Source organism: Haliaeetus leucocephalus, unplaced genomic scaffold, assembly GCF_000737465.1.
Source record: "Haliaeetus leucocephalus isolate CR32 unplaced genomic scaffold, Haliaeetus_leucocephalus-4.0 Scaffold473, whole genome shotgun sequence".
Lineage (NCBI taxonomy): Eukaryota > Metazoa > Chordata > Aves > Accipitriformes > Accipitridae > Haliaeetus > Haliaeetus leucocephalus.
In genome coordinates, this window is record NW_010972909.1 from 6,183,157 (window position 1) to 6,209,727 (window position 26,571).

Here is a 26,571-nt window from a genome sequence, read left to right on the forward strand (position 1 = left end):
AACCTCAGCTGCTTCGCATACACACTCTGGTCTGTGGGGAATCCTGAGGGGGTGGTGGTGGGACAGAAACAGGACAGAAGTCCTAAGACCAGGAGTGCTTTTCCGGAGAGGCGTAATTTCTCGTATTCCCAAGGTTTCACTTGGTTCTCATGCGCGCTCCCCCCACACTTCCCCTACTACTTGGCTCTCCCTTTAGTGCTTTTCATGTAGACTGTATATTTCTGCAAGGACTCAGGCAGAGCAACTCTCCCAGCTTTCTGCATATGTTTAATTCTGACCTGCCAACATCTCACATCTCCTGCTGTGCTCCAGAATGTATTTCCTTTGGGGCTATGCTTTTCTCCCCAGAGTCATAGGTCACCATTTAAATCTTTAGTGGACAAAGCTGGGTGCCTTTATGAGCCGGGCAAACATGAGCCCAAGGTATCTAATAGGGATGCTCTTTGTAAAGCAGTGTGTTTGTTCTGGCTTGACTGGCCGTCTGCTCCCTCCATGCCTTTTCTCAGACCTCTGTCAAGGACAATTCCCAGCACTGCTTTTCTTCATACACTTTATCAGGAATGCAAGTCCTGTTCCAGCAGGCACTGCTGTGATATACTGGCTTGTGAACTTGGTCTTGCTTTTTGAAGGCCTTTGCTTTTGCAGCCATAGCATAAGTGCAAACAGAAACATGGCTGTGCTCGAACAGTAGATGTTACAGTGAGAAATATGTCGCTGGGTTCCCTCCTGCCACATGTGGTGTGGCATGCACAAGTCTAGTTTTAAAAATCTTTGCCAGTGGGAGTACAGCCTCTTCCTCTAGGATGTGTTCCATAGGCTCACACAGCTCCCTTTCAAATGGTGCTTGACTGTTACCTGTTTCCCACTGTTACCTTCAGCATGAAGCTTTGCTTTATGGAAATACTGCTTGCTTCAGTAGGCTCTCTGCTGTCCCACCTGTACACCAATATTTTTTGTAGATTCATGAGAAAGTAATCCAGCCTGGCTCTTGGGATCCTTGAATGACAGCCTCAGAGATGCTGCCTCGTATTTTTATAGCTCAGAAGGCAAGGGAAAGGGATGAATTATCAAAAGGGTATAAAAAAATGTTCCAGAGTAAAGGGCCACTGGGAGCAAGGGTGGTATGGGAGGTTCAAGCAGTGAGTCTTTAGTGCTCATCCCATCTTTTGGCCCAGTGGCAGGGCAGAGGTGCCATGAGTCAGTTTAAGTAGGAAAATCAAAATGTCATTGGCATCTGTTATCCGATCCCCTCATATCAGCAGCAGACAAGCTGCTCAAGGCAGCTTGGCAGCGCTCAAGTGTGAAAGCACTCAAGGCTCCTGGCCAGTGGGACTTTGACTCCCTCTTGCCAGGGTGCTGAGCTCCAGCTAAGAACTGGCAGCAGGTCACATTCCTGCCTCCTGCTGTTCTGATCTTTCCAGTCCCTGCTCTCCCCCTGCCGCAAAACATGCCGCTGGCTGAACATGTCCAGAGGCAGTAAGCAGGAGGAGTCAGTGATAAGGGTTTTCAGACCTGCTTGAATGTTGGCTTTTCTTTGGTCCTAGCTGCTGCAGGGCAGTATAAGATGAAAAAACCCCCGCCAATATGAGCAGCTTTTGATGTTATCCACGGGCGCAGCTGTGAGAGTAGCCACGGAGGTGTGAGATCTGACATAAGAGAGCAAGGAGGACAGGAGTGTCAGGAGCTGAGAGACACTCTGTGTCTGGGACACGAAGCTGGGACACTGGGTCCCGTGAGCATGGCACTGGTTCTGAGCCCAAGACTAGCTGATAGGACAGAAAGCAGATAACCAACCAAGCACACTGGTGGTGATATGTAGTGTGGTTCCGTGAAAAGGCTGAAGTCTCAGGAAACCTCCAATGTAGCCAAGCTCTGCTGCTGATCCCTTGGGTGATGTGGGGAGGGCTCTTCACCTGATTTTGACTTTCAGTTTTGGAAGCAGTGACTTTATCTTTTTACATGTGCGTGCAGCATGTAGTGCAGACTCAGTGTTAATGGCTGCAGTACCTATAGATGAGAAGAGCGGCGTGATCTTGTCCCACTGGCATTGTGACAGTGGAATGAAGAGACCAGAAGTCTTATTAGGAGGTACCCAAATCATATGGTCAAAACCTGTCCTCTTAGAATATCAGTTTCAGCTGACTTTTTTTTAAATTTTCTTTTTTTAATAGAAATTATGCTGTGGCAATACCATCTCAGCTGTACTACCCCTTCTCAGAGACAGTGTGCCTCCAGCTCAGCAGAAAGCAAGCAGTCCCAATTGATGTGACAGTAACCTTGCAAAGCAGAGCTGGGAATGAGACTCTGATCACTCAGTCCATCTCTCAGCTCACCTTCTTTCATTGCACAAGCTTCCAGGTGAGGAAGATATTTTCAAGGGTTGTCAATAGGGTGGGTAGAGCATGAGTTCTGCTCTTGCTGGGCAGGAAGGCAAAGAATTGTGTCTTCCCATGGGGACATCTTAATCGAGCACTAAATCTTCTGCTTCAGCCTGTATAGGTCTGCCAGTGTCCTTCCTGCTGTGTAGCCCCACTGATATTTTACTCTTCTAGAAAACATTCTGGAAAGTACGGTGAGGTCTTTCAGGGCAAGAAGAACTGGAGCAATATAAAAGCAGTATCATAATCGTTATTCCAAAAGCCTGGGTATCCACCCTGAATCATGGTTACAACTATGCCTGCAGGTCCCTCATCCTGTTGGAAACCCTGATGAAGTGGCTTTTATCGTTATCACGGTCCTGGAGGCCGACTCAGAGTTTCAGAAGAAACAGAAAGTCCTAATCACGCACGCAGACAAGAAGACTTTTATCCAGACAGACAAACCTGTGTACAAACCCGGACAGACTGGTATGGACAGAATGCCGAGTCTTGTGAGAGAAAGAGCGGTCCTCAGGCCACGAAATATGGAGTAGCCTCTAGCGCTTGGAGCGGGACCTGCTCTGCAAGGGAGATGGGTCACAGGCTTCATCGCCCTTCTAGGCTTTGGGGGATCTGGGGGTACCTCTCTCCTGCCTCAGCATGGCGCATGCTTTCTCCAGCACTACCCATACTCAGACAGCGTGCCGGTGGGAACAGGGCTTGTGTGTTTTGGCTGAAGTGTGAGAAAAGGTTCAGATGCCACTGTGTCATATTCATGATTGCTCCAGTCAAAGCCATGACAGTCTGTCAGTGCCCCAAATCCCTCTCTCTCCCTCAGACTTCCTCAGAGGAGGATCACGGCCCTGCAGGCCCCATCGTTGGCCTAGCACAGCTCAGACCACCACAGGGTACAGCTGTTTGCCCCATGCCTCTCCTCGTTTTCCACTGGCATGACCTTCACTGCAGGCAAGGCCGAGTGCCCCACCGCAGCTCCAATGTCCAGAAAAATGCTATTTCGCACCAGCACAGCCAGCCTTCCCAGAAACCCCACACTGCCTCTTTTAACCACTTTTTTTCTAGCAGGCTGCCAGCTCGTAGCAGGGCTTTGAGCACAGGCCCAGGAGTGGATGGCTCTAGCTGCCGCCCACACCTTCTCAGGGAAGCATATGGGCACATCTTTCTCAGCCATCCGTTATTATTATTATTAACAGACTTGATTGCTTTTCAGCCAGTCCTGTTTTTCTTTTGCTCTATAGTCATGTTGCGAATTGTAACCTTGGATCAGAACTTTATCGCCAGCAATGAAACGGTAAGTCAAGAGGGGAGAAACCTTCATAAGTCTGAAAACGCTGTGGGCTGCCTCCATGACTTCTGGATCAGTGCTTGGCCCAGCTAGGTGGTCCATCTGTGGAGGGCTAGTCTCAGTGTCGCTTTTGGTGCTTACAAACAGCGCTGCGCACCGCCTGCAACGCAGGAGCTGCTCATGACGTTGGGTGACGGGCAGTCCCTGGGAATTGCTTAGGGAATACTGACTCATGGGTGGTTGGGGGATTAAAAAAATGCCAGGGAGGTGGATGGTAATTTACGTGAAAGCATCCTGCCAGTAACTGTTATTTCCTCCCCACAGCACCGCCTGGTGGAATTGAAGGTAAGGCACCTCCTTTACTGGAAGTGGTGATCTCTTCTCACCGTGGGGAAGTCAAAGGTTTGGAGATGACAGTGGGAAAATATGGGTGCAGAAAGCCAGTTACCTCAGAATGAATGGGAACAGTCCTCGACTTCTTGCCCGTCCTTCCTTTAGTATCCACACAAGTTTGGCAGCGCAGTGTCATGATACCGATCACACAGGGGTACCTGCAGTAAGGGATGGGTGCCACTGAAAACCAGTCCAGCAAACTTTTCTGGAGTGGTCATAGGACTTTTAGTCCCTTTAGCCTGTGAATTGGAAATTTGTAAAAATCCTGAAGTTTCTTTAAGGAGACTTTTACATTTAACATACAGAAAATAAAAGTTTGACCTGTTAGTGTTGTGGCTACACAGCTAGAGAAACTTCCTAAAGCAGCTTTCAGGTTATTGTTCTTAAAATCTGTTAATTTAGTTTCAATATTACAGGTAAAATATGGACCTGAGCTGAGGAAAGATACCTGAAAGCGGTGGGGAGTTTGTAATAACCCATGCAGAGAGGTCACAGCTCCAACTAGCAATTGGCAGTAGCTAATGCACATTTGCATGCCATACCCACCAAGCAATCAATACATAAACACATGGTTTCTGAGACACCTGTGCAATGCTTTATGCCAGTTTATACAAATGTACTCTGATCCAGCTTCACCCTTTCAAACAACAGTTCCTACTTGTTCCATATGTTTATAAAGCACCCATCAACTCATTGCTAAGTCCTTCCTGGCTGGGCAGTGTGACCATAGCCAGAGTTCTGCATCTTGCGCTCCCAAGAACCAACAGTGGGAGAACACTGTTTGGCATGGACTGACCATGACAGTCAACAAAGCCTCCAAATACCCTTGCATCCCAGGTCTTTATATCCTCCTTTCTATACTGGGCGTCATGGTCCCCTGCATGAAGTCCTGGACTCATTTCCCCAGACTTTCCTGGGGATTCAAGACATCAGACTCCCCAGTAATCATTCCCAAGTAGCTCATGCCTTAGGCAGCATGTGCTGTCAGGATTGACCTTCTCCACAGTGGCCTGGGGGCTATGCCAGCTCAGATCACCACAGGGGTCTCTAAGAGGGACCACCTCTCTCTCTTAGTGAGACAGGCAGGCAGTAAACCACAGTTTTGCAGCAGCCAGTGAGATGGCAGTGCCACCAGAGAGCAATAATATGATAGATTGACTTTGTCAATGAGACAGGAAGAAAAGCCTTATCTTCTTCGAGCTTGGACTTACCTGAGCACTGTAGCTGTGTCATAGACTGGGCGTCTCAGGACAAGAGGATATGTGCTCAGACCATGCTGTGGTAGCTTGGACATCCTGCAAAAGAGTCTCTTTTTGCACTGGGAAATAACTACTCTCTACTACTACCTATGCAGGACCCCAAAGGGAACCGAATTGCACAGTGGCTGAACGTTACACCTGTGGGAGGCATTGTGGATCTGTCCTTCCCTCTGGCTGCAGAAGCACCGGTTGGAGAGTACACCATCAAAATGCCTGACCGCGCACATTCCTTCAGGGTAGAGGAGTATGGTAAGAGTCTCAGGGAGCTGACAGCAGCAGAGAAAGATGTATTGCCTCCAGCACTCCTCTCCCACACAGAGCTGAATTGGCCATGCAGCTGTGAACAGCTGTGCTGGTTGTGCTAGCACCTGAGTTGTCCAACTGCCTGCCAGTAGGTATAATCACTGGCTTTCACTCAGGCCCCCCTGGCTTTCTCCTCCCCCGTGTCCTGAGGATGGACTGAGACACTGTCCTACAGCTGTACTCTGGAGACAGAGCTGTCTGCTCCCACCACGCTCTCCTGGCTGGGCTGCTGGTACATTGCTCCTAGGCCCTGTGCTGATAGTCAGGGAATGAAAGCAGATCTTTCTTTTCTGTGAACAACTGTTTAGGGAGGATTGGAACAAATGAGCTCTCTCTATTCTCACTGAATTATATTTCTCTTGCTTTCACACAGTGCTGCCCAAATTCAGTGTCTCCATCCAGATGCCTCAGGTGGTCACCATCCTGGAGGAGAACTTCCGTCTCCACGTCTGTGGCATGTGAGCTGACTTATCGTGGCAGAAGGTGCATTCTTACTGGTTTGGAAACTGCACAGCTATCAATAACTGAGCTCAAAATAGTCTCTGACAACCCTACCCCCCACCCCAAAAGTCTGGTAGCCTGGCATCCTTTGCTAAGGAATTCTCCTGGACTCTCACCTTTCTCTGTATTTTCTCTCCCCACTTCTTTCTCTGTGAGTTTGAAAGTGTAGCAGTGGATCCCCTCAGTGAGGCATGTGCCCTACAATACAGTACCTCTGCTGCATTGATTAATACCAGTGTGGAAGGAATAATGACTCAACTTGTAGCCAGCACAACGTCCCCTAGCACTGCCTGGTGGGACTAGCATTGACTTGGAGAGAACTCGCCCACCACTGCCTTCTGCCTCAATCTGATGCAGTCATTTTAACTTCTTGACCTCTGCTGAACTCACGAACCATGAAGATACTGCAGGCTGCTGGGTTGTATAGCTGCAAACCACAGGCTAAAACTGTTATTATTCACCCTTGAACCAGTTTCTGTATGTGAATGTAAGTCCTCTCTGCTATGTTTGCCAGGTACACGTATGGGAAACCAGTCCAAGGTACTGTGAAGGCTGTGGTGTGCCGTAAACATATCCGCTATAATTGGAAGTCTTCCAAAGCCAAGCGCAGTATTTGTAAGGATTACGCTGGCAAGGTGAGCACATGGGAAATCCATTCCTCTTGCAAAAGAGAGGAACGGGGCAAAGACAGGGAAGAATACTAAAGGAAGGAGTGGGACAGACGTTAGCTATTGAAGCAGCATGCTCTTTGCTCAGGGATGAATGACTGATACGTCCTTAACTCCCCAGTGTAGCACTCAGCCCCTCTCAGTGATTTCTCTGACTGCACTTAGATGCACTCAAAGGAAGAAGCATCTGTAGGCAAGCTAACTACTGCAGATTTGCCTACAAAACAGGTATTGCAACAGGACAACAAAAAATGCAAACACTATCCACATGATTCACTTCCACTGGATGCTTTTTAGTAACACCTTTTAATGTGGTGTAAACACTTATGTGCTCTTTCCTAGAAACAGGTGTTTTGGAGACACAGAAATTACCTCTTGCATCTAAGAAAGCAATTGCAGTTCAGCACAGACTTTACTCATTCATCTCTAGGCTTCAGTGAACATATCTATATTTGTTTACATATTTTTAAGTAACCCAGCACATATCTTAAAGATAAATCCTGCCCTAGCAGAAGAAATCATGTTGTCAGGGAGAAATGACAACTCATGTTTGCTACTGGCACATGAGTGAGTGTGTAAAGATGAGACACATGTGAAACAGCATCTCCTATTAGTGACTGCTCCACAGAAAAGAAGTGTTTCATGCCAGTGTAGGAGTTGCTCCTTTAACTCAAGTGTCTTAGTCATGCACTTTTAGACTTCTGGGCCTTGGGTTTGATCTGCACTGTAGAAGGGATTAACGCATTCATGATTGGTTAACAGATACAATTTCACATCCCCAGACAAACGAGGATGGCTGCTTTGCCACTGAGGTGGATATTAAGATCTACCACCAGAAGCGCGGTGACAATTATGATTTCAACCTGGAAGCTGTGGCTTTTCTGAAAGAAAGTGGAACAGGTAGCAAAAACTGATTCTACACTTCATGGAAGATCTTTTACTTTACACTCATACAACATGCTTGTCTTTGGGGTTTCATCTCTAAGACTCCTTATGGATCCTTGTGTCTTCCCATCAAACCACTGGAGCTTTCTGCACTGGCTCCCATGGGATCAAGTGTTCAGAGGGTTGTGTCTTCCCTGGGACCACCATAGCAGCATGGATGTTCTTGTATACCATACCACCCAGGTCTGACTCACATAGGACATGAGAGTTCTCCCAGTTGCAGGATGGGCTTTGCCAGCATGCTTGCTCCTCCACAAGCTGTTGTGGCCAGTCCACCTCTGACAGTCACCTTGGCTTGGCAGAGATGGGCAAGAGCTACTTTTTATCATGTTCTAGTCACAGTAGAAATGTGCACAGGGGTGGGCCAGGCCAGGTTCTTTTGTTCTTTAACCATACTTTAGGAAAGTCCACCGGAATGAGGAGATACTCAAAGCAACCAGTGATAACCAAGGCCCTGAGTGTGTGCTGTTAATAGCTCGTTGTCAGGTTTACCTCTATGTCCCAAACAGGGAGACGAGGCTACTTGTCCAGAGCTACTGTTAAATATCCCATCCTGTAAGGTTTCCTCTCCTACAAAATTTTACAAATCCTTCCTTACAAGAAAATGGTTTGCAGCCCCTTGCTGAAAGCAGTGACACACACATTCACTTAGCAAACAACTGCACTGCTTTCAGGTGGGCACCACATGACAAGACAGCAGACTGTAAACTAATAAGGTGAAGGCAAGGAAAAATGTTGCCTTCTAGTGACTCTGCTGTGAGAATGGGAGGAGAATGGAAGTGGACAATTAATTATGAGTAGGACCATCTTAAACAAAGTCAGAAAGAGCATTTGAGAACTGTCTGGCAGAGACCTCCTGGAAGACTGCTGTCATTCTAGCAGGTCAGAATGTAGGAGGCACTATTGCGAAGTGGGTGTGTTAAATGACTCCTGAAGTTACATGGAGAAACTACAATCCCCTATGAGTGACAGTCCACCCTTTACCTCAGTCCATCCAGTCTTGCTGCCTTTGCTCACACGCATGATATTGACCTGCGTGCACCTCCTGTCTTTCCTAGGCGTGGAGTTCAATACCACTGAAAACTGCAAGGTCACTTTTGATATCACAACTCTCCAATTCTGGGGAACAAGCTACTACTATCAGCAAGGAGCTCCCTACTATGGAAATGTAAGTGAACAGGGCAGAAACATGGAAAGCCCGTCAGCTGAGCCTAAGGAGATGGCAGGCACAGAAGTACTGAGGGGTCCCCTTGCTCTGAGCTGCCTAAAGCTGCTAACACAGTCCTCTGTCCCAGTCTCTCCTTTGACACCTCTACCAAGAGGTAATCCAAAGGTGTGACCACAGGATAGGCACATGGCTTTGCCAGATGAGATGGCTGCTGCAGAAATGGGGAGGGGTTGGAGGAGTTAGACTTCACACCGAGTCCCTTTGCAGAGAGGGGACCTGGGACTTCTAATGAGAGGTAGGTTTTTCAGTCCTGAGGCCTCCAGTTCTCTAACTGTTCTTTGCGTCGTTACAGCTGGAACTCAAAAGTACCAATGGGACACACCTGAAGAACAAGGAGGTGATTCTTACAGTGTCCCATGGTAGCAGGAAGCAGACCAAGACCTACTTTACGGATGATACTGGGATGGCCTCTTTCACCTTAGACACGTCAGCATGGGACAACAGCAGTAAAGTTCTGCTACAGGTTAAGCCCAATAATTACATTGGATTTGGCCAGCACTAAGCAATGCATCCCTCAGACCTATAGTCTATGTCATTGTCTTGGTATAGCCAGGGAGATGGAGGCACAGAGCAGTGAAGTGACAGATCTAGGGCAAGACGAATAGCCCATAGCAGAGCCAGTGTTCTGGCCCCTGGTGCCACACAGTCCCTTAGCAGTCAGTGATGAGAGATGGGGCAGCGGACAGAGGCCCCGTGAAGTTGTGACTGAGGTCTACCAACATAGCACCTCTGTCTGAGGTGAAAAGAGCTTTGTGGGACTGCGCAGGGACAAGAGAGCAAAGGAAGAACTCCCACATGGTATAGAAGAGGAAGACAGGAAAGGAGCTAAGGAAGAAGCATCTGAAAATACGTGTGGAGAAGAAAACATCAGTGACCAGTTTGCATTAGGTTTCCTCTTAGAATAAGAGTTAGGAGAAGCCTGGGATATAAGAGGCAGAAAACTTAGGAGAGAAAGAAGGAAGGCTAGTAAGGAATTAGTTGCTGCAAGCCAGTCTGGAGCAGAGCAGGTAACCAGGATGTAAGGAGCTAAATAGGGATGCCACTGACAGGGAATTGACAGAGAAAAGCTTTCATCTGCTTTCCCATTAACAAGGAAGGCTCTCTTGTCTGCTTGTAGGGGTAGATTTCTAATACCGGTCCTATCTAAACTTCAAGGTCAAGACACTTTGAGGCAAGCCCTGTCTCTTTATCAGAGTGCATACAGTATCTTAGATGATGGATCTTGGCCTTGCTGGAAGTCCACAAGATGTTAATATCATAGGTCAAAGATAAGCAAGGCTATTGATCTTCAGTTGTCCCCTGCCACCTCTACCCTATGGATCAGGGAAAGTGCTAAAAGAAATACAGCATGCGAGTGGCATAACACTGAACAGTGAAATACATTATCAGGGCAGATCCATGCTGATACTTTCCATACACATACCAGACAGAAGCAAAGGGTTCAGTGGTTTGATCCAGGGACTAATAAGCTACTCTACACAGTCTAACGACCTGGCTTGCTCCCGGGGTAGCAGCAGCATTGCAAAAGTTCAGGCTCTAGCCCAAGCCCTAGTAGTATACAGCTCCCTGCCTCCTGTTTGGGTGGTAGTTATCCCAGAGCACAGTGGGGTGGGCAATGCCAGGCTCCACAGAAAGGGGCTGACTGAGCTTGGCTTAGGTGGAAATAGACACCTTACCTTGCCCTGGGAGAGTTCAGAGCCCACTGTCCAGTCAGCCTTTTGGCATGGGGAGAGCTGTAAGAAATCTTCAGACACTGAGCCACTTTTTCTGTGCCACAGGCAAAGACCCAGCCGGAGGACTTAGGCGGTCAAAATGTGAGAGTGTCTTATGGCACTGCATCCCTCACACTGAGGGCCTTCTACTCATCCAGCCGCAGCTCTGTGAGGATCCAGCCAGTGCAGGCAATGCTGCCCTGCGGGGAAGTGCAGCAAGTCACCGTGCACTATCGCATCCTAGCCACGGAGCTGGGGGACGGCGCTGCCAGAGCAGACTTCTACCACCTGGTGAGTGCAGGGCAGCACCGGCAATGAGGTCAGCTTTGTGACAGGTCTGTGTGAGCACAGGGCTCTTTGCTGGCCCAGAGACGTGGAGTAAAGGCACTAGCAACCCTTTGTTCTCTTCATTACCCTTTAGGTTTTGGCCAGAGGATCCCTTGTGCATCACGGCCAAACAACAGTATTTCTTGCTCCGCCGTTAGGTAAGAGCATCTAAATACCAGAAACAGATTAAGGACCCAACAGGAAAGCCCTTCCAGCCTAAATGGGGAAGGAGAGACAGGAGATCTGAGACCAACAGGAAACAACAGATCTGGCACAAAAAGTAAAGAGGAAATGGCAAATATGCTATCTTTCTTCAGTCTTTTAATTTCCCTTTTTTTTTTTTTCCTGATCAAATGATGAAATTGTCAGAGTTTATCTGCCAAGCAGGAATTATCAGAGACCTCCAAGAAAACTCACAGAATCTTTATGCTGGACTCAGGTGCAAAGTGCACACTGTTGCCAAGATCCCTCACGATATAAGGTCACTGCTACAAAATGGCACTAACCTACATCCTGGTCTAGCTGTGGCCTCCCCAGAAGGAAGGCAGAACAGTTTTTATCCAAGTAACTGTACAGAAGTATTATAGAGGATGAGCATGTTGCTGCTGTAATCCTTGGAGACAGACTTCCTTGCCTCTTCCTATACTTTTTCTATTTCTCCTTCCTCCTTCAGGTCAGTATAGTGGGGCTTTCAATGTCACTCTGCCCATTGACCTCATTTCACCCATGGCTACCCTCTTTGTTTACACTGCTTTCCCTGAGGGACAAGTGGCAGCTGACACCTTCAGTCTGAAAGTCTCCAAGTGCTTCAGGAACCATGTAAGTAGTGCATAAAACATAAGGGGGCAGGTAGGCTGGAGGGTAGCTAATTAACTGCAAATTGTCAATAGATGTCCAGCAGAATCCAGTAGCTACAGTCTCCCCTTCCCTTCCTCTGTCAATGTCTTCCATTCTTTTTTCTTCTGCTGTTTCAGGTGAAGCTTGGCTTCTCAGACACAGTGGCCCTCCCAGGATCGGCTGTCCATCTCCATTTGCAGGCTGCACCAGGCTCCTTATGTAGCATCCGTGCTGTAGACCAGAGCGTCCTTCTCCTGAGGCCAGAGGCTGAGCTATCCAAGGATAGTGTGAGTGACTTTAGTGCTGAGCCTTGCTAGTATTGGAGAGATGCCTTGTGAGTATCTGATTGCATGCACTGGTTAATAAGGCACAGTGGCTATACCAACAAGTACTTGAATGGGGACAGGACATGGTTTAATGAGAAAAAAATGAAGGCCAACATCAAACACCAGTCAAAATTTCCAGTCTCTATGGAGGGATGTAATAGAATGACCCACTGTCATCCCCAAGTGCAGCCCAAAGTCACATCCTTGTTAAACTTAGAGTGCTTTGCCACAGTGGCAGCCAGATGGCAAGAGACTTCCATCTCCCACACCAATTCATGGCAATGCTCTGAAAAAAACCAGTTATGTTAAAAAAAATGCCCAAGGTGTGATAGGCTCCATGTCTTTGTTCCAGCTCACATGAACCAGCCAGTCCTTCCATTCACAGACTGGGCTGTAAGTGGTGACTTGGCAGTGGAAGGGTCTCATTTCGCCTCTAGACCTGGGGTGCATTGGGTCTAAGGACCCTTGAATTGCCTCTTGACACTGTCTGGGTAGATCCAGGATGTGCCTTCAGTCAGACAAGAAGCTATCATCTAATGACTCTTACAGCAAAGGTGTCCTCGCTATATGCATTGAGTTCACAGGTACAATCTATGAGCTGGAAGTGGCCACAGCTATGCAGCCATACCCCAGAGGGGTTTGTGTTCATCTCTGGTGCTATGCATCTAAAACTTGTAGAAGCTCTCCATGAAGCTCAAAAAACCTTGGGGCTGGGCTTTCGTGGCAGGCAGGATCCAAGCTCTGCCTCTGCTGTCACAGAAAATCTCTGGATAGAAATGAAAAACTTCCCACCTCTCAGACTGACCTGTACTGTTTTCATTCTCTGTCTACAGGTGTACAATATGTTCAGTTATACTCAGGAGCACCCCAGGACCCTCACAGACTCTTACAGTGACTACTGTTCTATCCACAAGAGCCCAGAAATCATCAGTTCCCCTCAAACCACCCTTCCACCAGAAACAATGCCACCATTCATGTACGACAGATACACTTACGCGGTGTCCCAACCAGACGTTTATGAAGTGCTGAAGGTAAATCTAATTTCCAGAAAACCTGAAATATCAGAGCTGAGCCCCTTTGTATCCCAGGTCAGCACTGGGCAGCTTCACAGACTGTCTTTCCTGTAAATGCTGGCAAGTTTGGGTACTGAATTTGCCGAGCTTCTGAACTAAGAGATCTCTGACACTCCATGCTCCCAGCCTGATAAATTCCAATCGATCAGGCAGATCCCTAGAACCCAGCTCCCTATTTATCCCAAGCTCAAGACCCTCAGACTTTCTAGGGGTTGGAAGGAGAGGGGACTGTCAGCCTGAGTCAGGGAAAATTGGAGGTTGGAAAAGCAAAGCACCTAAGAGAAGGAGGAAAAGAATAGTAGAAAGGAATAGCAGGTGAAAGATGAGAACAAGTCTGTGTTAGGGTGGGCAGCAAACTGTGGTGCCAAAATAATGACTTTATGTGTGGGCACGCACATGCGAGCGGTCACCCCCACAATCCTGACTGGAGAGAGCCTCCTTTGGTGTGAGAGGCCAGGACCAGGCTTTGGGAGCAGGGTGGTTCTACATTCTCTCCCTGTACAAATTCGCAGGTCAGGCTGAGGTGCAGCAACACAGGTTGGCCGATATACTGGGAGGTGGGGGGCAGAGACAGACCCTCAGACACACCACCCCCTCCACTGAAATCTACCTTCTTTTTTTCCCCTTCTTTCCTCCAGAATTCAGGTCTAACATTTTTAACCAGCCTTAAAATCAAGTCTCCAATTGAGTGCCGCACTCAGACCGCTTACTACTACGACTACATGTGTACATCTCGATTTATCCTGTTTCTTTGGAAATCACGGGTAACATACAGGCTGCACAAGGGCAGCTGAACATGCAGTGTGCTGAGGAACTGGGGATGGCTTCCAGAGATGAGTGGGAGGTTGCACAGGAGATGTGCACCACAGGAAGAGGGGAAGGGTCCTGACATGTGTGTGTGTCCCCAGTGCACTGGAGGGGCAGAGGGGTGGCTGCATAGGAAGAACCTGCTTGGAAGCTTCTGCTGGCAGGCAGGAAGATAATATGGTCAAAGGGGGAAATGAGGCAGCTGTCTCAGGAAGGAACATCTGTAAGACTAAGAAAGGTCTTGCTGGAAACCAGAGAATGAGCCAAGATTGGCACTGTGCAGTATCTAGGCCTTTCTGCAGGGACTGAGAGCAAAAGTGTGAGCAGGTAGAGTTGCTCATGGGGGAGCACACACATACTGGAATTCACATGGTCTCCTGGGTTGTCTTGTGGAAGACAACAGTGAATGAGGTTGAGGACACCTTGGAGAGGACAAGGGGGATTGGAGTGGGAGTGGGAGGGATGGAGAGTTGAGCTTTTCTCAGCTGAACTCTATCCTGATTTCACTGTTGCTCTGCCTTTGAATGAATGCTTGTATTCCCAATAGCTTATGGCAAGCTGGCAGACTTGGACAACTCGGACCGAGAAACAGATGCTGCTGTTGAACGTGCTGAGTCAGAGCACATTGAGCTGGGTAGCGAGGCAGGGCCAGTACGTACCTGGTTTCCAGAGACATTCATCTGGACTCTGGTTCCCATCAAGTAAGTAATTATGGGCTGTGGCCCCCCATGGATCCAGACCTCCTATGAGGCATAATGGAGAGGGAATGGGCAGGAGCAGAGCCGGGGCATTATTTCCATCTGTGAAACAACAACAAAGAAAATGGAGGTGTGAAGAAGTGGATAAGGACAATGGAGGTTTGGTTCAGTTCCTGGCTCTGCTTGAGATTTTCCAAATGATCCTGGGGAACTTAAAATCACAGACTCCTACAGGATGGAAGAGGCCTCCAAAGGTCTGTAGCTCAACATCCTGCACAAGGCAGGTCCAGTTAGATCAGGTTGTAGTCAAGTTCTCTGGATCTCCAAGGATGGAGATTCCACAGACTATCTGGGCACCTGTTCCAGTGTTTGACCACCCTCATGTTATTTTTTTTTCTTATCACAAGTCAGAATTTACCATGTTCCAACTTGTGTCTGTTACCTTTCATCCTATCAATACGCACCTCAGAAGAGACTGGCTCCAATGTGTCTACACCTTCTCAATAGGTAGCTTTAGAAAGCTAAAAGGTCTCCCCCTAGCCTTTCCCTCTGAAGTTTGAAAACCCCAGTTCTTTCAGCCATTCCTTGTATATCAAATGTCCCAGCCCTCTGACCATCTTGGTAGTCCTCCACTGGATGCATTCAAATATATCAGTATCTTCCTTATACTGGAAGGCAAAAATGGGACACAGTACTCCAGATGTGGTCCCACAATGGAGGAATACAGGGGAAAAATAACTTTTCTCAACCCAGTGGCTGCAGTCATCTTAATATAGTCCAGAAGTAGATGGCCTTCATTGCTGTAAGGGCACATGAGATGTCTCATGCTCAGCTTGTTATCCACCAGGACCCCCACCTCTTTTTCTGCAATATTGCTTACTAGCTGCCTGTACTGTTGCATGGTATAATTCCATCCCAGATACAGAATCTAGTCATTTTCAAGCCCATTTTTCCAGCTTGTCAAGGTTCCTCTTAATAGCAGCCTTTCCCTCCAGCGTATCAGGAACCCCTCCCCAACAAGGTAGTCTGCCAATACATAGCAAGATTACTCTGCTAATCTTGCTGAGGACGTCCTCTCTCCTATTATCCAGGTCATTAGTAAAGCCATTAAGCAGTATTGGCCCAAGTATCAGTCCATGAGGCATGCCACGGGTAAACAGCCACCAGTTGGACTTTGTGTCACCAATAACCATCCTTTTTCCCCAGTGGTCTAGCGAATGTTCTGCTCAATTTACCATCCACTTGTCCAGTCCACACTCATGTGGCTACAAGGATACTGTGGGAGACTGTGTCAAAGGCTTTGCTAAAGTCAAGTTATGCAGCATCCATTGGTCTCCCCTTATTCATACATCTCAGCTTTCTTAATTCTCCCACATGCCAATGTTCTCCACCTGTAAAATAGGATTTCTGCCTCTCCATCTCATTTGGCTGGATTATGCCTATTTTGAGGCAAGGACCATCTTCTGGTTTGTGTATGCAGATCTGTAAGTGACCCTTATAATGATGACCGCTAGGCTGTGGCTGGGAGTTTGAGTGGGAGTGTGGTGGGAGTGTCACACAGTACTCCCTGGCACAGCTGGGTGTATAACATGGATCCCTGGGAGCCCTGTGTGCCCACACGAAACAAGAATTTGAGGTGCAACACTATCCAGAAGCAAATTCTGTTTTGCGTTTGCCTCTCAGTCCTTCCTTGCCCACCTATTTGCTATCCTTCCCATACCTCTGTCCTACTTCATAGGAATCTCCACACCTTCACACACACTTCCAGTTCATAGTCCTTCTGCATTTGTCTTCCCAAGAGAAATCTTTACAGGGATGGGGACAACCCCTTCCACTCTGTTTTCTCCTCAGTGATTCAGGGGTTGCTGAGCTAGCTGTCACAGTACCTGACAGTATCACAGACTGGAGAGCCATGACCTTCTGCACCTCAGTGAGCCATGGGTTGGGAATCTCAGAGACCACCAACCTGCGGAGCTTCAAGCCCTTCTTCGTGGAACCCACCTTGCCCTACTCTGTTTTCCGGGGAGAGTCATTTCCCCTGAAAGTCAAAGTCTTCAGCTACCTGAAGCAGTGCATGGTGGTGAGTGGCTCCCTCCAGAATGGTTTTTGGGCAAGGGGATGTGTGGTAACGGTCCTTCACTGATAGAGACCCAGACAAGGGGCTGCCTCCTCAGGCACTGGGCAAAAAACACCAAGGAAGCTCTTCACAAAGCCCCATGCAGAGCCATCTCTGTCAATCCCTCCCCATAAGCTCAACCGTACAGGACTGCGATGTCCGTGGGCTGTTGGTGTCCCACAGATATTGCAACAGGGCCATCATCATACTCACCCTGGGCTTCTGGGCTTGACTGACATTTGGATCTGAAAGGAAAGGAGCTGAAAGGAAAAATACAGCAGCAGCTCTGTAACCTACACTCACTTTTGTTTCACCTCTAGCTCCAGCTTAGCCTAATGGACTCCAGGGATTTTGAATTTGTGCATGCAAATGTCAGGTTCACTATTTGTCTGTGTCCTGATTCAGCAAAAACATTTTCCTGGGATTTGAAGGCTACAAAATTAGGTAAGGGGACAAGGGAGGGGCAGGAGTGGGAGGCACTGGCAGAGCTGCTTGAGGAAACCAGAGCTGGGTTGGAAGGGAGAGTAGGCTATTATGAAAAGCATGAGTGACCAGCCTTAGGCTGAGCAAACTACAACGTAGGCATGGATGTGCCAACCAGCCTCTTGATGTTTTGTTCTTTAGGGAAGGTGAATTTCACTGTCACTGCTGAGGTGATGGAGCAGGAAGATGTTTGCACTGAGAATACAGCTGTTGTGCCAGAGTCTGGAGGGAAGGACACAGTGGTTAAACACCTGCTGGTGAAGGTCAGAGAATGCTTCGGAGTCCTGGCGAGGTTGGAACTGGGTCAAGCTCAAAACGGCTGAGCGGGTGGCTCCGGGAAGGGAGAGTTGGCCGGGCAGGTAGGCACGTTTCTCAGGGAGGCTGATCAAGGAGTGATTCTAAGGGTAGGTTGTGTCGGGGCATGAGCTAAGCACCTCCACTTGATGGGACAGAGATGTCAGAACTGCTTGCTGGCAGGGCAGCGGGGGCAGAGGTCAGGTAGCAGCTTAGAAACCTGCCTTCCAGTGAAACTTCGCTGTCGGCACGTGTATTCCTACTGTCTGTGCAAGGTGCTTTGCATGGCCCATGAGGATGGAAAAGCTGCTTGCATGAAGGTGGGGTGCTGGGCAGCTGCTATCTCATTTTACTGCTCTCCCTTTGGAGCTGACCAGGCTTTTCCCACCAGGCAGAGGGGCTGCTGGAGGAAAAGACCTACACCTCACTCCTGTGCCCTAAAGGTAGGTGCAGGTACCCCAGAGACAGGGGCTGTATTACCACTGGGGCTGTACCTGCGCACAGAGCAAGGAGACCAAAAAAAGCAGTGTGGTATGTGAACAACTCTAGGACTATCTGGAGGTGCATGGGGAGGGGAAAGTCAGGGATTTTGGAGCTTTAATGGGGAGGCAAAGCCATTCAGCTCCACCCAGTACTGCCTAACCACATCACAGTCACTAATCAGTGGGTGGCCTGATCTCTGTGTCATCCTCTCTTTTAAATGCTGGTTTCACCAACCAATGAAGTGATCCCAGCCTTGTTTACACCATCTCCTGGGGAAGCCTGTGGGTCTGCCATCTCCCTTCTCCCCGTTGTTGCTCTGATGCTTTTTCCATTTGCAGGAACTTCAGCTTCAGAGACAATCACTTTCACTATGCCAGAGAACATGGTCCTTGGGTCGGAGAGAGCCCACATCTCCTTCTTAGGTGAGATTTAGGGGGGTCTTGGCAAGTAAGATTTTTCCCTGCAGGAGTCTTTTCTTCTGGTGCCGCCATGTCTGCTTTAGCAGAGTAACAAGAGGGAATGTGTACAGTGAGGTGTGATACTGGGCCCTTAAGTCCTCCAGAGAAGCATCCCATCTCTCTTATACAAGTGATACTGGGCCAGATGGACATTATCATTTCACCCAGCCAAGGGAAAGATAGACAAGTACCATATCACTATTCCTGCAGGACTCTATAGATATTAAAGTCACCCCAGTGTGAGCAGAGGTGAACTGAGACCAGTCTTAGCAGGTTATCTGGAGAATCGGTGAGATCAGAAATTTTTTACATGCAAGGATATGTAAAGCTCCCAAAGCTGTTGTTCTGTCCTACAGGTGACATTTTGGGGACAGCACTGGACAACATAGATGAGCTCCTCCAGATGTCCAGTGGCTGTGGTGAGCAGAACATGGTTCATTTTGCCCCCAATGTCTTTATCACACGATATCTTGAAGAAACAGGACAACTGACTCCAGAAATCAAACAGAAGGCAATTGGCTATTTGGAAAGTGGTGAGTGGATTTCTAGACATGTTATTAAGCTGGTAACGTCCACTACAGTAGGCTGTGCGGTGGGGATCTCAGCAGAGGCTAGGTGCTGAAGAGATTTGTGCAGCATCACTTGCCTGACACCGTGGGAATTACAGCAATGTAAATCAGGCTGCTGTGTCTCAGCTGAACAAGGGATACATGGCACCCCTCCGAAAGCCCTTTGCTGAATTCCTCGGAGACAACGTTCTCTATAACGATCAGCAGGATTGGCGGGGCAGGTTGTCACCTTGATAACACGATGGACACAGAGCATCCTCACTACCCCCAGCCTCTTCCCACAGGATATCAGCGGCAACTCCTGTACAAGCACGCAGATGGCTCATACAGTGCCTTTGGGGAAGGAAGTGAGCCAGGGAATACATGGTAAGCAGAGATAGCCAAACACAGCTGAGGAACAACAGCTTGACCTGGTCAGGCTCAAGCTGGCTTGGATTTTGGTCTGGAGAAACTGAGGGAGTCTGGAGGTGTGGAGTTTTGAATAGTAACTGCTCCTGAGAATTTTTGGAAGAGAACCGTGCCAATGAACTGACTTTAGGTACCCCTGTTTGATTGTTTGTGTTTGGGCACCCCAAGCGAGGCTGATTCTGAAAACCTGGCTGCAAAGACACCTTCTTTCCAGGTTTTCCAGAGTGCTTTGTGCCCAAACAGGATCAGGAAAGGGGCCTGAGTGAGCTCACTAAATATCAGCCCTCCTGGCTCTAAATCACACAAGTGCACCCTGTTGGAATTGGGAGAGGTCTGGAGGAAGCACTGAGCTGTCAGTGAATTTTTTCTCTCTTGCTGCAAATGGACCTGAGCTCAAGCTTCAAGAGCATCTAACTCATGTGCATTGCTTCCAACTCTCCATCTGCACAGAGGATCTGGCCTACTGGTATTTCTCCAGGGATGAGATAGTGGCAGACACAGAGAGTCCTGTCTCCTACTGGAGATGGGCATCAGCGACTGGTTCAATTTGATTTTCTTCTCCCTTCTTTGGCTCTAGGCTTACTGCCCTTGTCCTCAAGACCTTCAGCCAAGCCCGGGACTTCATCCACATAGATGAGCAGAATATAAAGGATGCTGCCAATGCCCTGATTAAAAGTCAGACTCCATCTGGCTGCTTCAAGAGTGTGGGAAAGCTCTTCAACAATGGTCTGATGGTATGACATGTCCTGGCTCTTCATTAGGTACCTCAGAACTCCTTCACTTTCTGGCCCAATTTGGGTGCCAAGAACAAATGAACCCTACTGCATGAGGGGGGCTCTGATGTGCCCTTGGGTGACACTCAAGGTTGTGCTTAGTCATGGTGGCACTTTTTCAAGTTACAAATGATGGAGGTTTGGATTTGATGATATGCACATGGGAACTGAACCAGTGCCCTGCCCTAGCCCCATCTCAAAAGCTAATACATGCCTCAAAAAAAAGTTTTCAAGCTGTGTGTTATTCCCTTGGTAAACTGGTTTAGCTTCCTTTCCCATTATTGAGCTGCCGTTTCTTCCTTCAGTCTGAATTCCCCCCCTGTACAGAGAGAGTCAGAAATGGAGTGAATGGAAACTGATGGCAGCCACTCATGAGAGATTCACCTTGCCATGGATGTGCCCTATACACTCAGAAACACAGCACTTGTGCATGCAGAGACACACACAGAGTACCACCAAAGTCGAGCCAGCAGTAGTTCGGTGGATAGGACTTCAGATAATTAATCCCCTAAGTGAAGAGAACAGTACCTTTCACTTCCCCTTGCAAAAGATACCTTTTCTTTTGCTCCTCCATACCCTTGCCACTGTCCTGGCCCTCAAGTCAGATGCCACCTTACAGCAGGTTTGTGGGAACATCACTTTCCCCAGCACTGAAATCTGCTGCTGAAAATCTTTTGCAGGGGAGGGGAAAGGGGAAGGTGTTCAGCAGAGGGAGAGAGTCAGCTACCCAGAGGAGCTTGGGGCATCATGGCTGAGAAGTGCTTTGGTTAGCAAGACCTGCAAGAGTAGATACCAGCCCTGGCACCTCCTTAGCAGAAGGAATAGGACCAGCAGTGTTGCCTGTGCTGGCTTTTGCTCAGGCACCAGAAGGCACTGGAAAACTTCTCGCTCTCCCTTCTCACAGCAGCCCTCCTTTTCTCTGTTTTGCGGTGGCTGCAGGGTGCAGTGGAGGAAGGACTGGGGCTGAGCTCTGCGATCATCACAGCTCTCATACACTCAGGGATGCCACGCTCCGTGAGTATCGGCAGCAGGGGTGGGCTCTGTGTGCAGCCTCTCGGCAGGGAGGGCACTGATGCTCTGCCTTTGTGCATGCAGGGCTACGTTACCAGTTTCCTCCCCATGTGTCCTGTCCCTGTTTCCACGCTCCTCTGCACACATCAAGGCTGCATTCCCTCCTATACACCCTGCCAGCAACCGGTGTGCTTTCAATTGTATCCTAGGACCCAGTTGTATGGAAAGCTCTGAAATGTATAAAGGACCTGGTCGATGCTGATACTGACAGTTCCAACCTCTACAGCCTGGCACTAGCTGCAAATGCCTTTGCAGTAGCAGGTGATAAGGCCCTCAGGCAGAAAATCCTCAAAAGATTGGATAATGCCGCCATAATATCAGGTACCAAAGACTGTGGGGCAGGAGAGAGGGCCATTGGCAGAATTTTGTAGGGATCCGAGGGCTGAACAACCAAGGGAATGGCGGGCAGGAGTGGGGGGCACTGGCAGAGCTCTGTGGGGAGCCCAAGGCTCAGATAACCTCTGTTTGCCAAGCTGTCACAGGCTATAGCCATACAGTGAGACAGACTTTTCTCTATGGATGATCTCACAGTCCTGGTCTCACAGTCATTCAAATTAGGAGAGCTTCATGGATGTTGTAGAGCTCCTTCCCAGCCTGCAGGCCTAAGATTTTACTGGGAAAAGCAGGGTGTGGCGGGCTCTGTATCTTGTCCCAATGCACATGTTCATTCAGTACCTAGGCACAGGGGCTTTGCAGGACTCTAAGGTCATTAGATACATCTACACACTCCGTAAGTGTTCCCACTCCACCTCTAGATGACCAAATATTCTGGAGCCAACAGTCAAAACAGGAAGAAGACTCCCTATATTGGTATCGGGCTCCATCTGTTGATGTGGAATTGACCTCTAGTATCCTCATGGCTCACCTTTCAAAGTCAAGTTTGTCTTCAGATGAAATCAGAAAGGCATCCCAGATTGTGTCTTGGCTCACCAAGCAGCAAAACCCTTATGGAGGCTTTGCTTCAACCCAGGTAATCCCCTTGAGACATCATCATCAGAGAACCTGCCGTCAGCTATGGTTTGTGAGAGCAGTGAGTTCTAGCGCAGCCTATAGTAAAAAAGAAAAAAGATTTATGGATTTACAGTTCCTGGGAGTTGGGAAAAGGTGAATATTTGTATTCTTCTCAGCTAATCCCATGCTAAAAGTCCAAGGGGAAAGCTCAACACTTATTGTGCTCTAGCTGCAGTATGAGGGAGGGAAAGTCTAAGGACTGGGCATGCATAGGAAGCAGGGATCCTATTCTGCCCAATGTGTGTCTCTTTCCTCAGGACACAGTGGTTGCTCTGGAAGCCCTAGCCCTGTATGCAACCAAGACTTTCAGCAAGGATGGCCCTGACCTTCAGGCTTCTCTCTCCTCTGAGGGTTTCAGCCAAAACTTCAAAGTAGACAACACCAATCGCCTCCTGCTGCAGAGAGTGGAGCTGCCAGCCATTCCCCAAGATTATACCGTGCATGTGCAGGGCCATGGGTGCCTCTTCCTGCAGGTAAGCCCAGCCAGGGAGAAAAGGTCTGTCTGGGGAAAAACCTTGAAAGCCAGGGGACCTCTCACCTTGCTATTGAGCCAACACTGAAAACAGATTGCTGCAGTGACTTGCAAGAATCTGGGCTTCAAGGCTAGTAGGAGTAGCTGGGATCCAACAGCAATTCCCCAAATGAAATCTGGATCATCTCCACCCAGTCAGAGCTGTACCGCTCCTCCAAGAAGTCCAGTGAGCACTACCAGGAGCAGTGCACTAGCAGACCCTCTGCTTCTGCCACATAGTTTTCTCTTACACCCATGCAAGACAGCAGGCAGCAGCCAAACACTAGCCAAGGATACTCTCCAGCAAAAAAACCCCTGCTATTCTCTGCAAACTAGCTTCTTTCTGTCCTGGCAGGCCACTCTGCGGTACCACATCCCTCCGCTGAGGACCGACGTCACCTTTGCCATGTCTGTGCAGACAGAGTGCACCGCACCCAACGCCACCCAGTTCCCTGTCACCGTTCATGCTCGGTAGGAGACACTCAGTTGTCCCTTGCCTCCTCTGTGCTAAGAGGCTTCTGGCACCACACCAGTCTCTTGCTGGCCAGGATTTCCCTTCACTCATGAGGTCCAAGTGCTAAGATGTCCCCATTCGTTTAACTATGGTATCTTCAGTTGGGTGAAAGGTACCAGGCCCCAGAGGGATGGCTCAGGCTATAGTCCTATCTCATTATCATGCCAGTCACCACAAGTTCTCCCAAGGTCTATGGGTCCCACCCCCTTCTAGGACTAGGTCTCAAAACACTAGTGATGTGAAGGTCATGTGGGACTGACTGCTGACACTTATCCCTAAGTCTTCCCTCTGCTCCTGGTTGACTGTCACTCCACTTTCCTCTGCTGTACCCCTGCCTGACTTGGGACAGAACTGCCAAGGGAGCAGGCGGAGGATGTGATATTCCCTGCCATGCCTAGAGAAGGTAACTCCAGAAGCCTTCCAAGGAATTTATTCTCCTTGGCTCAGCATAATTGAAAGAGAGATCAGGGAAGCACAAAGATCTATTACTGTACAGGAACAGGTATGCTTACAGGAGAAACACTGGAAGGAAAGGCAGATTCCTCCACCTGAGTACCAAAGCTGGGCTGGAGTATCTGGAGATCATGGGTCAGAAAGTAACATTAGTGCTGTCCCCTGGGTTCCTGCTGCAGCTACACAGGGAACCGTGTGTCCACCAACATGGTCCTGATCCAAGTGGAGCTGCTGTCTGGATACAGCCCCGTGGCAGGTTCACTGGAAGAGGTGAGACCGCGAGTTTGTGTCCAGCTGGGATGGGAACAGTGATGGCTGTCCATCATGCAGGATTGTATGCAGAACTGTGATCATTGCTGTGGGCAGAGAAACACCATTCCTCTCTTCCCAAGAAATCTTTATACCCAAAGTCTCTTCCAGGCCACACCTTGCCTTCCCCTACCCCAAGAGCTTCCTTGGCCACGTGAACATTTTTCCCATGTTCTCACAAGGACAAATATCCCTGAATATTTCTGCTTTCTTTTACAGTCTTTCTGACATTTTTCCCCCTATTTTCAGCTAAAGAAAATGCCTTTAGTGAAGAAAGTTGAAAGTGAAGCTGACCGAGTCATTCTTTACCTGGAGGAAGTAAGTGGAATTTAGGCTAACTTCATTATTAAAAGGACTATGGACTGGCAGATAGCTTTTGGCTTACTCTTGCATCTTGGTTCTATTAGTATTTTAAGTATCCAGAGCTGTTGTTCCTGCATACCAGCCACATTTGCTGACCTGGAGAAGTGTGTTGTGTCAGCCTGCAGTAGTTCAGCAGTAGAGCCCGTACACAGGGCGGCTCAAGTGAAATGAGGCTAACTCTGATGTTAAGCCTACATCTGTTGGCACTGTTCAGACACTGTTCAAAGTCCATATACAGTGTCTGATCAGGATTGGGGAGTAGTAGTAGTATCCAACTTGTAAATTAAGCCCTTAGAAAGCCCTTAAGCAGCCTGAATGTAGTAGGGAGCATCCAAGATTGCTTATGGAGTTTGCCAAGATCACTCAAAATTAAACCAGATGGTTGTGTGAGCGGCAGTGCTCGCTCCACAGCCTCATTAAGCAACAGATTAACAACCCCTCCAGCTACATGCATACCTAAACAGCATCAGAAACAAGACCTGGCAGGAATTTAAAAACTTCAGAATTTCCGAGAAGCGCTTGTACATTTCTGTGATTCTTCATCCCCAGTTGTCAATAAGCTGAGCTAAGCTAGCCTCATTGTAAGCAGGTTATTGTCATGTGGATGCATTAGGCTTGCAGAGACACTGCTTTCGTTACATCTAGAGCACAGAGCAGAAAGGCAGCACAGAGAAAGATTTCAGTTCAGGCTGCCAGGTAGCACAAGGTAGAACCCAATCAACAGCAGGTCACATAACTTCTACCATCCACACCTTGCATTTGTCTGCTTAATGATGAGGGTTGTGTGAGACTGGAGAATAAGAGCTAATGTAATGGGGCTGTGTATAAGAAAGTAGCCACTGAGGCAAGATGCATGAAGGAGCTCAGAGCAGAGCTGGATGGGAATGTGGGATTGGTTGGGAACACCAGTGCTACCTTTAGATACCTAATGCACATTGACTCTGTGGGTCTGATGTCTCTCATGAGCTGAGTTACATATGGTGACAAAAAAATGGGAGACGGCCACAGAATGTCAAGTAAAAGATATTTCCGAGATGGACTGGAAAGCAGAACAGATCTGTCATAGTGGTGAGGTCTCCACAGAGCCTGAGTGAGACCAGGTGGAAGGGATGTCTTACAGGACTTTGGTTCTGGCTGTAATCCTTGCATCTCTTTGTCTTAGCTGACTAGACAGCCTCATACCTACACTTTGCTGGTGCAGCAGGACATGCAAGTGAAGGATCGTAAGCCAGCTACTATCAAGGTCTACGATTACTACATGCCAGGTAAGCTCAGATGCTGTACTGCAGAAACCACCCAAAGGTACCACCGGAAAGACATTTTCTGAAGTTGTCAAGTCTAAGACAATACCACCCCTGACTTGTTTATCTAACTGCCCCTTAGAAGCTCTCTAGTGATGGACTCGCCCTCCTGGGTTTCAAAATGGTAGATCCTTCTTCCTCTGGTCCCAGAACTTGCAAGCTTGATGTTGGCATGTAGATCCACTTAGGGTCTAACTCTCCCAACAAGAGGGGAGCAAGGAGCTCAGAGCTGTGCTTTTGTACGCTCATTTTGTGGGAGGCAGCAAAGGCAGAGGGACTATAGAGAGGGGATGGCTTAGAAGAGTGAGGCCCCTCTTAGAAGAATGTTACTGAAAACAACTTGTCCTCTGTTCTCTGGGGTCCTAAGTGGGAGGAAAAGCTGGAAACGTGTCAGAGATTGTTATTGCTTCAGAAAGTGAGGAATCCATAACTGTAATGGAGCTGTTTGGGACTTACAGCTTTAAAAGATCGCAAGCCCCATGACTTGGGTGAATCTGGACTAGCTGCACACACTAGTTTTTGACACATACCAGTGGTTTCATGTGTCACAGTGGAGGGGAGTCATGACCTGTAAGCTGAGGGAATGCTGCTCCTAGAAACAAAGGCACAATGCTGGGTTGCTTTAGTGAGTTTTTGGCAAGTATATCTCACCAGCACTCTTTTTCTCATCTTCCAGAAGAAACTGCAGTGATGAGCTACAGTGCCCCGTGCGAGTGA

General features: G+C 48.4%; 1 protein-coding gene across 1 annotated transcript; it reads left to right on the forward strand.

Annotated features, from left to right (window-relative positions):
• Positions 1-5,401: 5,401 nt before the first annotated feature.
• Positions 5,402-26,571, forward strand: LOC104836732 (alpha-2-macroglobulin-like protein 1). The gene is given in 31 exon segments (XM_010575454.1): positions 5,402-5,561; positions 5,989-6,073; positions 6,631-6,751; positions 7,567-7,684; positions 8,788-8,897; positions 9,250-9,420; positions 10,736-10,960; positions 11,091-11,154; positions 11,670-11,815; positions 11,971-12,120; positions 12,993-13,190; positions 13,871-13,958; positions 14,587-14,690; positions 15,829-15,889; positions 16,140-16,221; positions 16,589-16,817; positions 17,174-17,297; positions 17,478-17,599; positions 18,022-18,079; positions 18,452-18,535; positions 18,928-19,104; positions 19,425-19,506; positions 20,126-20,282; positions 21,542-21,713; positions 22,148-22,362; positions 22,661-22,876; positions 23,270-23,385; positions 24,061-24,151; positions 24,440-24,508; positions 25,716-25,818; positions 26,531-26,571. Coding segments are annotated over 31 exon segments (3,939 nt in total).